General features: G+C 32.3%; 1 protein-coding gene across 1 annotated transcript; it reads left to right on the top strand.

Moving 5' to 3' along the window:
• Nucleotides 1-283: 283 nt before the first annotated feature.
• Nucleotides 284-8778, top strand: LOC129755906 (coagulation factor IX-like). The gene is made up of 3 exons (XM_055752607.1): nt 284-547; nt 826-1346; nt 7784-8778. Exons 1-3 carry the CDS (start codon nt 299-301, stop codon nt 8577-8579), a joined length of 1566 nt encoding a protein of 521 aa, XP_055608582.1. The 5' UTR covers nt 284-298; the 3' UTR covers nt 8580-8778.
• Nucleotides 8779-13684: the final 4906 nt, after the last annotated feature.

Genomic DNA, 13684 nt, shown 5'->3' on the forward strand with positions numbered 1-13684 from the left:
TTTTTGATATACTCACACAAAAATAGATGTAATTTACAAAAAAAAATCTGTAAAGAAGAAGGCGATTAATCACTGAGTATTTCAGTCGCAAAAATAGATATGTACATATGAAGGAAACGTTAGACTTATTTTCTCTTGCTAGCTGGAAAGCCCACAGAGGACTACGTAGTCGTTGTAGAATAGATACTTTAACAGCTTGTTTATGGACTGGATTTCACCATTTTCCTGAACTGACGACAGCGGGAGCCGTAGAATTTTTATCAGTCATCGAGAACGGTGTGCATTTTGCTACTCAGTAATGTTCAGTATCCCGGAGACATTCAACTATTACACATCAACGACCACAATGTTCAGGTTCGCGACTCTAGTAGTGCTTTTCGTTGTGGTGGGTGGCTTAAGTGCAGCGTTGCAATCCCCATGTCCTCGCATAATCACTTATCAGCGATCTGAGGATTCGGGAGATTGGTTCGGTTATCTCACCATTCCACAGCTTCGTGGTGTTAAAATAGCCGATATTAAAGTTGTTCTATTAACCTCAGCTATTTTGGTAAGTATGGAAGCATGTCGTTTTGACGGGAAAACCCCTTTATAAGTCGCATTACATGTCATAAAAATCTAAAACTGTTAGACACACCCTACGATTGGCAACAAGGATATAATAACTGTTAGAATATTTCTACGACATTTTTGTCACCTCATAGTACCAAAACGTTTCTCACAATGCTCACTATTCTTTTGAGTTAACTTTCATTCCTCGAAGATCCATGATTTTTTACATGTAATCAAATTCATAAATAATTATTTTACTTTTCCGAATGCTGCTAGGAACAAGATGAAACTGGGCATCTGTCTTTATTTCGTTCCGAGGACAAAACCATGCGCCGCATCGAATATGGTGATTCTGCTGAATTTAAGCTGCATTTTCCACGCCAGAATCCCCAGCCATACGTTAAACATATCGACGTCAATGGTGTGGTGATTTGCGAAGGACCTAGAGCGCCCTCTTTGTTCGATACCCAATCCAACATATTCTACACGCTGAGAATTTGGACACCGAGAGTAAGACAACAGGTCAGGCCCTCTCTTTTCAATGAACCACGCCATATCATCCGAACATTCAACCGAACCGAAAGCTTTTCTCCCGGGAGGTTTCCGATAGATATTCCTTCATTTTTCAAAAATTTCGGAACGGGTGACACTCGACTGGAAACATTGGCTGATGAAGAAGATAAAATCTATGATTCGGGAGATGAATCAATAAGCGTCGTTCAGCCTCCAACCCAGAGCACGACGACCGAAAAACCGCTCAACGCGGAAATAACGTCCAACGCATGCTACAAAGATTTGTAAGTACATACCTGGCTTTAGACTCATTGAAAACACAAATTATTAATCAACACCAACAAGATATGAGTTTCCAAACTTACAAAACTAAACTGGGAGTCCTATTTGACGCATTTTTGTCATTTATATCATTTTGTCATTTAAATCATTTTGTCATTTTTGTCATTTTTGTCATGATGGTCATTTTTGTCATTTATGTCATTTTTGTCATTTTTGTCATTTTGTGCTTTTTGTCATTTTTGTCATTTTTGTATTTTTTTTGTCATTTTTGGCTTTTTTGTCTTTTAAGTAATTTTTGTCATTTTGGTCATTTTTGTCATTTTCATCATTTTTTTCATTTTTGTCATTTTTGTCATTTTTGTCATTTTTGTCATTTTTGTCAATTTTGTCATTTTTGTCATTTTTGTCATTTTTGTCATTTTTGTCATTTTTGTCATTTTTGTCATTTTGTCATTTTTGTAATTTTTGTCCTTTTGCCATTTTTGTCATTTTTGTCATTTTTGTTATTTTCGTAATTTTTGTCATTTTTGTCATTTTTGTTATTTTCGTAATTTTTGTCATTTTTGTCATTTTTGTCATTTTTGTCATTTCTGTCATTTTTATCATTTTTGTCTTTTTTTTCGTTTTTGTCATTTTTGTCATTTTTGTCATTTTTGTCATTTTTGTCATTTTTGTCATTTTTGTCATTTTTGTCATTTTTGACATTTTTGTCATTTTTGTCATTTTTGTCATTTTTGTCATTTTTGTCATTTTTGTCATTTTTGTCATTTTTGTCATTTTTGTCATTTTTGTCATTTTTGTCATTTCTGTCATTTTTGTCATTTTTGTCATTTTTGTCATTTTTGTCATTTTTGTCATTTTTGTCATTTTTGTCATTTTTGTCATTTTTGTCATTTTTGTCATTTTTGTCATTTTTGTCATTTTTGTCATTTTTGTCATTTTTGTCATTTTTGTCATTTTTGTCATTTTTGTCATTTTTGTCATTTTTGTCATTTTTGTCATTTTTGTCATTTTTGTCATTTTTGTCATTTTTGTCATTTTTGTCATTTTTGTCATTTTTGTCATTTTTGTCATTTTTGTCATTTTTGTCATTTTTGTCATTTTTGTCATTTTTGTCATTTTTGTCATTTTTGTCATTTTTGTCATTTTTGTCATTTTTGTCATTTTTGTCATATTCGTCATATTCGTCTTTTTGTCTTTTTTGTCATTTTTGTCATTTATGTAATTCATGTCATTTTTGTCACTTTTGTCATTTTTGTCATTTCCGTCATTCTTGTCATTTTCGTCATTCTTGTCATTTTTTGTCATTTTTGTCATGTTTGTCATTTTTGTCATTTTTGTCATTTTTGTCTTTTTTGTCATTTTTGTCATTTTTGTCATTTTTGTCATTTTTGTCATTTTTGTCATTTTTGTCATTTTTGTCATTTTTGTCACTTTTGTCATTTTTTTCACTTTTGTCAATTTTGTCATTTTCGTCATTTTTGTCATTTTTGTCATTTTTGTCTTTTTTTCATTTTTGTCATTTTTGTCATTTTTGTTATTTCGTCATTTCGTCATTTTTGTCACTTCTGTAACTTTTGTCATTTTTGTCATTTTTGTCATTTCTGTCAATTTTGTCATCTTTGTCATTTTTTTTCTTTTTTGTCATTTTCGTCATTTTTGTCATTTTTGTCATTTTTGTCATTTTTGTCATTTTTGTCATTTTTGTCATTTTTGTCATTTTTGTCATTTTTGTCATTTTTGTCATTTTTGTCATTTTCGTCATTTTTGTCATTTTTGTCATTTTTGTCATTTTTGTCATTTTTGTCATTTTTGTCATTTTTGTCATTTTTGTCATTTTTGTCATTTTTGTCATTTTTGTCATTTTTGTCATTTTTGTCATTTTTGTCATTTTTGTCATTTTTGTCATTTTTGTCATTTCTGTCATTTTTGTCATTTTTGTCATTTTTGTCATTTTTGTCATTTTTGTCATTTCTGTCATTTTTGTCATTTTTGTCATTTTTGTCATTTTTGTCATTTTTGTCATTTTTGTCATTTTTGTCATTTTTGTCATTTTTGTCATTTTTGTCATTTTTGTCATTTTTGTCATTTTTGTCATTTTTGTCATTTTTGTCATTTTTGTCATTTTTGTCATTTTTGTCATTTTTGTCATTTTTGTCATTTTTGTCATTTTTGTCATTTTTGTCATTTTTGTCATTTTTGTCATTTTTGTCATTTTTGTCATTTTTGTCATTTTAGTCATTTTTGTCATTTTTGTCATTTTTGTCATTTTTGTCATTTTTGTCATTTTTGTCATTTTTGTCATTTTTGTCATTTTTGTCATTTTTGTCATTTTTGTCATTTTTGTCATTTTTGTCATTTTTGTCATTTTTGTCATTTTTGTCATTTTTGTCATTTTTGTCATTTTTGTCATTTTTGTCATTTTTGTCATTTTTGTCATTTTTGTCATTTTTGTCATTTTTGTCATTTTTGTCATTTTTGTCATTTTTGTCATTTTTGTCATTTTTGTCATTTTTGTCATTTTTGTCATTTTTGTCATTTTTGTCATTTTTGTCATTTTTGTCATTTTTGTCATTTTTGTCATTTTTGTCATTTTTGTCATTTTTGTCATTTTTGTCATTTTTGTCATTTTTGTCATTTTTGTCATTTTTGTCATTTTTGTCATTTTTGTCATTTTTGTCATTTTTGTCATTTTTGTCATTTTTGTCATTTTTGTCATTTTTGTCATTTTTGTCATGTTTGTCATTTTTGTCATTTTTGTCATTTTTGTCATTTTTGTCATTTTTGTCATTTTTGTCATTTTTGTCATTTTTGTCATTTTTGTCATTTTTGTCATTTTTGTCATTTTTGTCATTTTTGTCATTTTTGTCATTTTTGTCATTTTTGTCATTTTTGTCATTTTTGTCATTTTTGTCATTTTTGTCATTTTTGTCATTTTTGTCATTTTTGTCATTTTTGTCATTTTTGTCATTTTTGTCATTTTTGTCATTTTTGTCATTTTTGTCATTTTTGTCATTTTTGTCATTTTTGTCATTTTTGTCATTTTTGTCATTTTTGTCAGTTTTGTCATTTTTGTCATTTTTGTCATTTTTGTCATTTTTGTCATTTTTGTCATTTTTGTCATTTTTGTCATTTTTGTCATTTTTGTCATTTTTGTCATTTTTGTCATTTTTGTCATTTTTGTCATTTTTGTCATTTTTGTCATTTTTGTCATTTTTGTCATTTTTGTCATTTTTGTCATTTTTGTCATTTTTGTCATTTTTGTCATTTTTGTCATTTTTGTCATTTTTGTCATTTTTGTCATTTTTGTCATTTTTGTCATTTTTGTCATTTTTGTCATTTTTGTCATTTTTGTCATTTTTGTCATTTTTGTCATTTTTGTCATTTTTGTCATTTTTGTCATTTTTGTCATTTTTGTCATTTTTGTCATTTTTGTCATTTTTGTCATTTTTGTCATTTTTGTCATTTTTGTCATTTTTGTCATTTTTGTCATTTTTGTCATTTTTGTCATTTTTGTCATTTTTGTCATTTTTGTCATTTTTGTCATTTTTGTCATTTTTGTCATTTTTGTCAATTTTGTCATTTTAGTCATTTTTGTAATTTTTGTAATTTTTGTCATTTTTGTAATTTTTGTCATTTTTGTCATTTTTGACATTTTTGTCGTTTTTGTCATTTTTGTCATTTTTGTCATTTTTGTCAATTTTGTCATTTTTGTCATTTTTGTCATTTTTGTCATTTTTGTCATTTTTATCATTTTTGTCATTTTTGTCATTTTTGTCATTTTTGTAATTTTTGTCATTTTTGTCATTTTTGTCATTTTTGTCATTTTTGTCATTTTTGTCATTTTTGTCATTTTTGTCATTTTTGTCATTTTTTGTCATTTTTGTCATTTTTGTCATTTTTATCATTTTTGTCATTTTTGTAATTTTTGTCATTTTTGTCATTTTTGTAATTTTTGTCATTTTTGTCATTTTTGTCAGTTTTGTCATTTTTGTCATTTTTGTCATTTTTGTCATTTTTGTCATTTTTGTCATTTTTGTCATTTTTGTCATTTTTGTCATTTTTGTCATTTTTGTCATTTTTGTCATTTTTGTCATTTTTGTCATTTTTGTCATTTTTGTCATTTTTGTCATTTTTGTCATTTTTGTCATTTTTGTCATTTTTGTCATTTTTGTCATTTTTGTCATTTTTGTCATTTTTGTCATTTTTGTCATTTTTGTCATTTTTGTCATTTTTGTCATTTTTGTCATTTTTGTCATTTTTGTCATTTTTGTCATTTTTGTCATTTTTGTCATTTTTGTCATTTTTGTCAATTTTGTCATTTTTGTCATTTTTGTCATTTTTGTCATTTTTGTCATTTTTGTCATTTTTGTCATTTTTGTCATTTTTGTCATTTTTGTCATTTTTGTCATTTTTGTCATTTTTGTCATTTTTGTCATTTTTGTCATTTTTGTCATTTTTGTCATTTTTGTCATTTTTGTCATTTTTGTCATTTTTGTCATTTTTGTCATTTTTGTCATTTTTGTCATTTTTGTCATTTTTGTCATTTTTGTCATTTTTGTCATTTTTGTCATTTTTGTCATTTTTGTCATTTTTGTCATTTTTGTCATTTTTGTCATTTTTGTCATTTTTGTCATTTTTGTCATTTTTGTCATTTTTGTCATTTTTGTCATTTTTGTCATTTTTGTCATTTTTGTCATTTTTGTCATTTTTGTCATTTTTGTCATTTTTGTCATTTTTGTCATTTTTGTCATTTTTGTCATTTTTGTCATTTTTGTCATTTTTTGTCATTTTTGTCATTTTTGTCATTTTTGTCATTTTTGTCATTTTTGTCATTTTTGTCATTTTTTGTCATTTTTGTCATTTTTGTCATTTTTGTCATTTTTGTCATTTTTGTCATTTTTGTCATTTTTGTCATTTTTGTCATTTTTGTCATTTTTGTCATTTTTGTCATTTTTGTCATTTTTGTCATTTTTGTCATTTTTGTCATTTTTGTCATTTTTGTCATTTTTGTCATTTTTGTCATTTTTGTCATTTTTGTCATTTTTGTCATTTTTGTCATTTTTGTCATTTTTGTTTTTTTTTTTGTTTTTTTTTTGTCATTTTTGTCATTTTTGTCATTTTTGTCATTTTTGTCATTTTTGTCATTTTTGTCATTTTTGTCATTTTTGTCATTTTTGTCATTTTTGTCATTTTTGTCATTTTTGTCATTTTTGTCATTTTTGTCATTTTTGTCATTTTTGTCATTTTTGTCATTTTTGTCATTTTTGTCATTTTTGTCATTTTTGTCATTTTTGTCATTTTTGTCATTTTTGTCATTTTTGTCATTTTTGTCATTTTTGTCATTTTTGTCATTTTTGTCATTTTTGTCATTTTTGTCATTTTTGTCATTTTTGTCATTTTTGTCATTTTTGTCATTTTTGTCATTTTTGTCATTTTTGTCATTTTTGTCATTTTTGTCATTTTTGTCATTTTTGTCATTTTTGTCATTTTTGTCATTTTTGTCATTTTTGTCATTTTTGTCATATTTGTCATTTTTGTCATTTTTGTTATTTATGTCATATTTGTAATTTTTGTCATTTTTGTCATTTTTGTCATTTTTGTCATTTTTGTCATTTTTGTCATTTTTGTCATTTTTGTCATTTTTGTCATTTTTGTCATTTTTGTCATTTTTGTCATTTTTGTCATTTTTGTCATTTTTGTCATTTTTGTCATTTTTGTCATTTTTGTCATTTTTGTCATTTTTGTCATTTTTGTCATTTTTGTCATTTTTGTCATTTTTGTCATTTTTGTCATTTTTGTCATTTTTGTCATTTTTGTCATTTTTGTCATTTCGTCATTTTTGGCATTTTTGTGATTTTTGTCACTTCTGTCTTTTTTGTGATTTTTGTCATTTTTGTGATTTTTGTCACTTCTGTCTTTTTTGTGATTTTTGTCATTGTTGTCATTATTTTCATTTGTGAAAATTTTCCGTTCATGTCATTTTTGTCAACTTTTTTAAACATTTCTCATTTTAGTCATTTTTGTCACAATTTTCGTGATTTTTATAATTTTTGTCAACAGAATTTCCATTTTTGTCATGTTAATTTTTTTTTGTTATTAATGTCATTTTTTTCGTTTTTTAATGATGGTATTTTTTTCATGTTTGTAATTTTCAAATTTTTGCCGTTTAAGTTTATTTAGTATAGATTTTTTAATGGTATTATTTTCAATCTCTGTAATTTATGTTCGAAACTCGTTTCAAGTGTTATATTTCATTTAAATTTGTTTTTTTTTTTCATTTGTTTGATAGTTATTTCTTCTGGGTATAGTTTAAGAGTACTAAAATTCTACTTTTTAAAGAAGGGAAAGAAGGGAGATGAATTAAAAATTTAGGAGTTTAAAAAATAATTAAATTTATAATTTTGTGGCCGCCCGAATAAATCTCAAGTTTTTTCAGCACTTGTGGTCTGACTGCCATCAAAGGACTGACGAACCTTGCCATTGGAGGTAAAAATTTGGAGAAAGGCCAACTGCCCTGGACGGTTCCGCTGTTCGATCAGGAGGATCACGACAATCCGGTATTTATCTGCGGCAGTACGATCATCAACCGAAGATTCCTGATAACGGCTGCCCATTGCGTGTATGGTATCCACGATTTTCTTCCAGCCGAGAGGATTCTTCCGGTTCCGGGAATGTACAACATCGATAACTTTCTGGAGAAAGACGCGCATTTGGTCCAGGTAGAGTTCGTAATTCCACATGGCAATTACTTGCACGATGAACCGCTTAACGATGCCGATGTTGCCCTGCTTAAGCTGAAGGAAGAACTTTGCCTTTCGGAACACATAATTCCCGTGTGCATCTGGCGAGGAGAAGACGATCTGGGTAAAATCTTGAACCAGGAATCAATCGTAGCCGGATGGGGTCTCACAGAGAGAGGTCAAACTAAGGTGCCGACCTTTATCAGGAGCTACATCGTCGAACGAAAGCAATGCTACACCAATCTGGAGCGATCGTATCCGTTCAATGCGAAAATCTTTTGCGCAGATGGACGTGGATCGGTTCCATGCCGGGGCGATTCGGGCAGTGGACTGGTGATCAAGCAGGGCAACCAGTACTTCCTGAGAGGGGTGGTTTCGAAAGGCACCGTCGATCGGAACACCTTGAAATGTGATCCGCAAAAGTATGCCGTCTACACGGATGTAGCACGCTTCCGGGCTTGGATGAGGAAGAAAATGCTAAACCATCTGTAAGAATGGATCCAGGACATTGGAACGAGCTTCAAAAGAACATCTGCGGTCCTAGCGTAGATAAACAGTGATTTAGTGAACGACATGAATAAGATTTTTCAATAACTTAAAGACAAAAAAAATCTCAAAATGAAAACATTTTTCATACCGGATCATAGAGATCTACAATTACCGGAAATTACCCAAAATAAATCTGTTATATTGATTTGCCTGATAGACAAATTTGTTCATTGAGAAATTCGAAAACCATAATTCTTCATACTGAGATCATCATTTGTTTTAATTTTTAATTTTCATAGTATTACGTCTCACGACATTACTTGATTCTAAGATCAATTGTTTCTAAATAATTATCAGTTTTCTAAATTCAACATAACTTCAATCATTTTTATCATTTACAGAAAATCGGTCGTTTTCGCTATTATTAGCACAGTTCATGATTTTTATTGATTTTGTAGTTTTTGCCATTCCTGCAAACAAAAATATTCCATTTTCGTCATTTCTTCCAATTTTCATATCTTTGTTTAAAATGTTAGTGTGATATTGTTCATACCTTCTTGTTATTCTTGTGTTTCCTTCATTTTTATCATTCCTTCAATTGCAATCATTTATGTCATTTGTTTTTCGTTCTTTTTTTTTCATCACTATTATCATCGATTTTTTTTAAAATTTTCATATTTATATTTGAATTTGTCTATTCTTCAATTTTATTTCTAAAATGCTTTGTAAGGTTTGTATTTTAGTAGTTCTGTCAATTTTGTTATATAAATCATTTTTGTTATTTCTGTTAATTTTATCATTTTTGTTATTTTCGTCATTGATAAATGGTGACCATTTCAGCTATGTAGTCTAAACTATGGCCATAAGCTTAACCCTTCGTTTCATAAAGTACCTAACATATTTGCAACAATTAATGTATGAAAAAATTGAAAAATCGTACTTTATTTTAATATTTTTTCTTGACGTACATATTATTTCCAACTGTTTAAAATCATTTTTAAGGAAAAATAAAAATTCATGAAACGAAGGGTTAAGAGCAAATTTTCGTTATAAAATTTAGGTTTCCCACCATGCAATTTGCGGGAGGTTGATTAATTACTTATGTTGGTGCTTTTTTTAAGCTATTCAAACAAAAGAAACATATGATGCGTACACAAGTTAACAACATATGGAAGTATATGCTTACGCAGAGCGAGAACGATGACAGTTGGATTGAGACTTTTATCTCAACACACATCAGAGATATTGAGGGTGGCCCACTGTACTTCTCTCTCCCCTATTTCAAGTTCTGTATTTTTTTTTCATTGCTGTCATTTACGACAATGTTTTTGTTCAATCAAATTTAATATTTTTATCATTTTTCACTTTTTGTCATTTGTGATAACTTTGTAATTTTTGTCATTTTGTTATATTTCCATTTGAACTATTTTTTCCGTATTGATATTTTTTCCATTCTTGTTTTTTTCTGTTATTTTTTGGCCTTTTTTCATTCATTTTTGTCGTTTTCTTTTGATTGTTGTTTTGTAAAAATGGTTACTTTTAAATTTTGTTTATGTTTTAATTTCTCTCTATCGTTATTATTGTCATATTTGTTATTCTTGTCGCTTAGGTATTAGATACCCCGTTCGTTTTTGGCGACATTAGATTTTGGCAACATTTAATTTTTTCAACATTCGATTTTTTATTTATTTATTTAGTCATTACAGACATTTAGAGAAGTTTACACATAACAAAAAGAGACTATCTAATTCTACTTTTGAACACAGCCTAAGAAATATTAAAATCAAAGTTACTAACTATTTCATTGAAACGAGCACAACATGTATCCAAAGGGTTGTTTTGTCCGTGTTGGGTTCGTCTAGTAGTAAGTCTGAGGAATTCCTGCGTCCGAGTTGATCTTACAGGGGCGTTAAACGGAAGTAACTACAACAATTCTGGACAGTCCACATTATTATGTAGAATATCGAAGATAAAAAGCCGTTGTAGGAGAATGCGCCTTGATTCCATCGTCAGTAGATTCAGCAACAAGCAGCGCTGTTCGTACGGCGGGAGGTTTAAGGCGTCATTCTATGGTATCTGGCGCAAAGCGTATCTGAGGTAGCGTCGTTGTACTCTTTCGATCCGGTTTGCCTGTACAACCTGGTATGGAGCCCAGATTTGCACTCCGCACTCTACAATGCTGCGTACAAGAGCACAATAAAGTGCTTTCAGGCTGTAGTAGTCGTTGAAAAATTGCGTGTTTCGTCGAATGAAGCCAAGAACCGCAAAACCCTTAGCTGTTGTAGTCGAGATATGCTGAGAGAAAGTGAGCTTGATGTCCAAAATTATGCCAAGGTCCTAGACGATGAAGTTTCGGCTTAAGGTAGTCGATGACATTTTGTACTCGAAGTTCAAAGGTTGACGTTTACGAGTGAAAGATATGACATTACATTTGGAAATATTAGGAGCCATACCATTCTGATGACACCACATTAGAATTGAATCGATGTTTTTTTTTGAAGAGCACAGTCAACTAGTGAAGCTATGGTACACGGTAAATTTAGATTATTCAGAGACTGATTCATTTCGGTTCCGGGGTCGCACCATGTATGAAGATGAAAACAACTGAGTTGAAATCCATCAAAATTCTGAGTTGTTTTCATCTATTGACTTTCAAAGCCTGGAACTTAGCGAAGACGCATACGCTTTCGAACAAAATAGATGAAAACAACTCAGAGAGTTCCAAAAACCATTGTTGATTGTTTGGATGCGATGGTCGGAAACAGTTGACGAAATAATCAAGGTGAGTTTTAATTACATTTTCTATTAGAAATTAAGTGGTGTCGAAAGGAAATACAAAATTGAACAATTTTATCTTTTCTTCCAGTAATCTCTAAGGAAGCCATCACTCACAACTGTAAGTATAATTTCCTCATAATTTTGAAGTGCAAATCATTTTCACCTATGGTGTTTTTTTTTCTTGTCTTTTCAGATCAGCTGGTAAACGGTGGATAATGTGCAACACGAGACCCCATAGTGGTCATATCACCTCTTATTCACAACTCCTATCTCTACCTCCCCGCGGTGCCGGCTGGGGTGCGAGTAACCTAAGCGGAGATCGGGTACCCAACCCCGGTGGATGCTTTGGTCGCATGCAGACTGAGAAGGTGGCCGCAGGCGTCTGTTCCCCAGGTCAGGGGCGGCGTGCAACAACAACCGAGCGCTTGTTCTCCAGGTCAGGGGCGGCTCAAACAGCGTCTGTCTTGCAGCAAGCGGCTGAATTTATGAAATGCGGCTCCCGCCAGCTAAGTCCAAGATGGCAGCCCCATCGCGGGATAGGGACTTTAGGCTAACAACCTACTGCTCCCGATTTGAAATTGTTACGGAATCCGAAAGAAATGACCGACCTGGAACTTTGGCGACGACTTTTAGCATGAAAACACGGACACGAATTGGAACTTGGAATGTTTTAACCCTTGCCCAACAAGGCAAACTGGAACAACTTGCTAGAGAGGCTAGCCGCCTCAAGCTTGAAATTCTGGGACTGAGCGAAGTCCGTTGGCCTAATACTGGAGAACACAAGACACAATCCGGGCAAGTCCTGCTTTACTCTGGCATACGAGGAGAACATGCTACTCGGGAACGAGGAGTTGGTTTCCTGTTAAGCCCGCAGGCCTACGCGGCCCTCATTAGATGGGAACCGATAAACGAAAGAATAATCGTAGCCAGATTCAGAACACGGGTTAGAAACCTTACAATGGTCCAGTGTTATGCGCCAACTGACGTTGCCGACTTGCAGGAGAAAGAGCAGTTTTACAGTCAACTGAACAGCGTGGTTGAGAGAATTCCGAAGGGTGACATTCAAATCCATTTGGGCGGCTTTAACGCAAAGATTGGCTCCGACAATCAGGACCTTGAGCGCATCATGGGGCGCCATGGCCTAGGACAGATGAGCGAAAACGGAGAGCTGTTTGTAGAATTTTGTGGCAACAACAACATGGTGATCGGTGGATCGCTCTTCCCCCATCGACCAGCACATAAGGTCACTTGGGTATCCCGAGATGGCCGAACAGAAAATCAAATTGACCACATCTGCATCAGCCGAAAATGGAGAAGGAGCCTTCTTGATGTCCGCAACAAGCGAAGCGCAGACATTGCATCTGACCATCACCTCGTCCTTGGCGAGATACGACTGAGAGTTGCACGTGTCCAAAGGCGCGAGGAGAAAGTGGGGTGTCGATACGACGTCCGCCGGTTGGAGAATCCAGAGGTGAAAAGGGCATACGTTGAACAGCTAGAATCCCGAGCCTCGGAGCTGCCGACAGACGGAACAGTCGAAGAACAGTGGTGTGGAATCAAGAATGCCTTTATCACGACGAGCCATGGTACTCTTGGTAAAGTGTGTGGAAGAAGGAGTGAATGGATGTCGGATGAAACTTGGAGGATGGTCGACGATCGGAGAAAGGCGAAAGTCGGAATTGAGCAGGCATGTACCGGGTCAGCCAAAGCAGCCGCCCGCTTACGATATGCGGAGCTGGAAAAGGCAGTTAAACGAGCTTGTAGACGAGACAAGAGAGCCTGGACAAACTCCCTAGCCGAAGAGGGAGAAAGAGCCGCCGCCAATGGAGATATCCGATTACTTTATGACATTTCTCGCCGCCTCAGTGGTGCAAGGACTAATGCAAGAATGCCGTTGAAAGACCGAGCAGGTCAGTTATTGACCGATCGAACAGATCAGCTCAAACGATGGACTGAGCACTTCGAACAACTCTTCCGAGTCACGAATAGCGATGGCCAACAGAATCTGCAGCTCGAAGCGCCAACAGTAAGTCGCATAAATGGCGTCAACTCGGAAGCGCCTTTGCTGGCTGAAATAGAAGCAGCAATTAACCCTTTAATGCATGACTTTTTTTAAATGAGAATTGCAGTTATTGATTCAGTGAAATAATAACATTGTAATTCGAATAATACAACTCAACAGGTTTGAAGTCGTTTTTTTGAGTATTATAATAGTTATGGCCCATCAAAGTTGAAAAATATTTTTTGAAATTCTTAATTCATTTCAATACGATTTTGCAAATTTCATCCAAATCTTGTCAATTGGGTGTAGGAAAGTGTTTGTGATTGAT

The sequence above is a fragment of the Uranotaenia lowii genome, chromosome 3 (genome assembly GCF_029784155.1).
Source record: "Uranotaenia lowii strain MFRU-FL chromosome 3, ASM2978415v1, whole genome shotgun sequence".
NCBI classification, from domain to species: domain Eukaryota; kingdom Metazoa; phylum Arthropoda; class Insecta; order Diptera; family Culicidae; genus Uranotaenia; species Uranotaenia lowii.

Excerpts from the sequence above, each read along its gene's own strand:
- LOC129755906 (XM_055752607.1), top strand. The coding sequence starts at position 299 with ATGTTCAGTATCCCGGAGACATTCAACTATTACACATCAACGACCACA. Across the intron at positions 548-825 it reads TATTAACCTCAGCTATTTTG|GAACAAGATGAAACTGGGCA; the intron begins GTAAGTATGGAA and ends GAATGCTGCTAG. Across the intron at positions 1,347-7,783 it reads AACGCATGCTACAAAGATTT|CACTTGTGGTCTGACTGCCA; the intron begins GTAAGTACATAC and ends AAGTTTTTTCAG.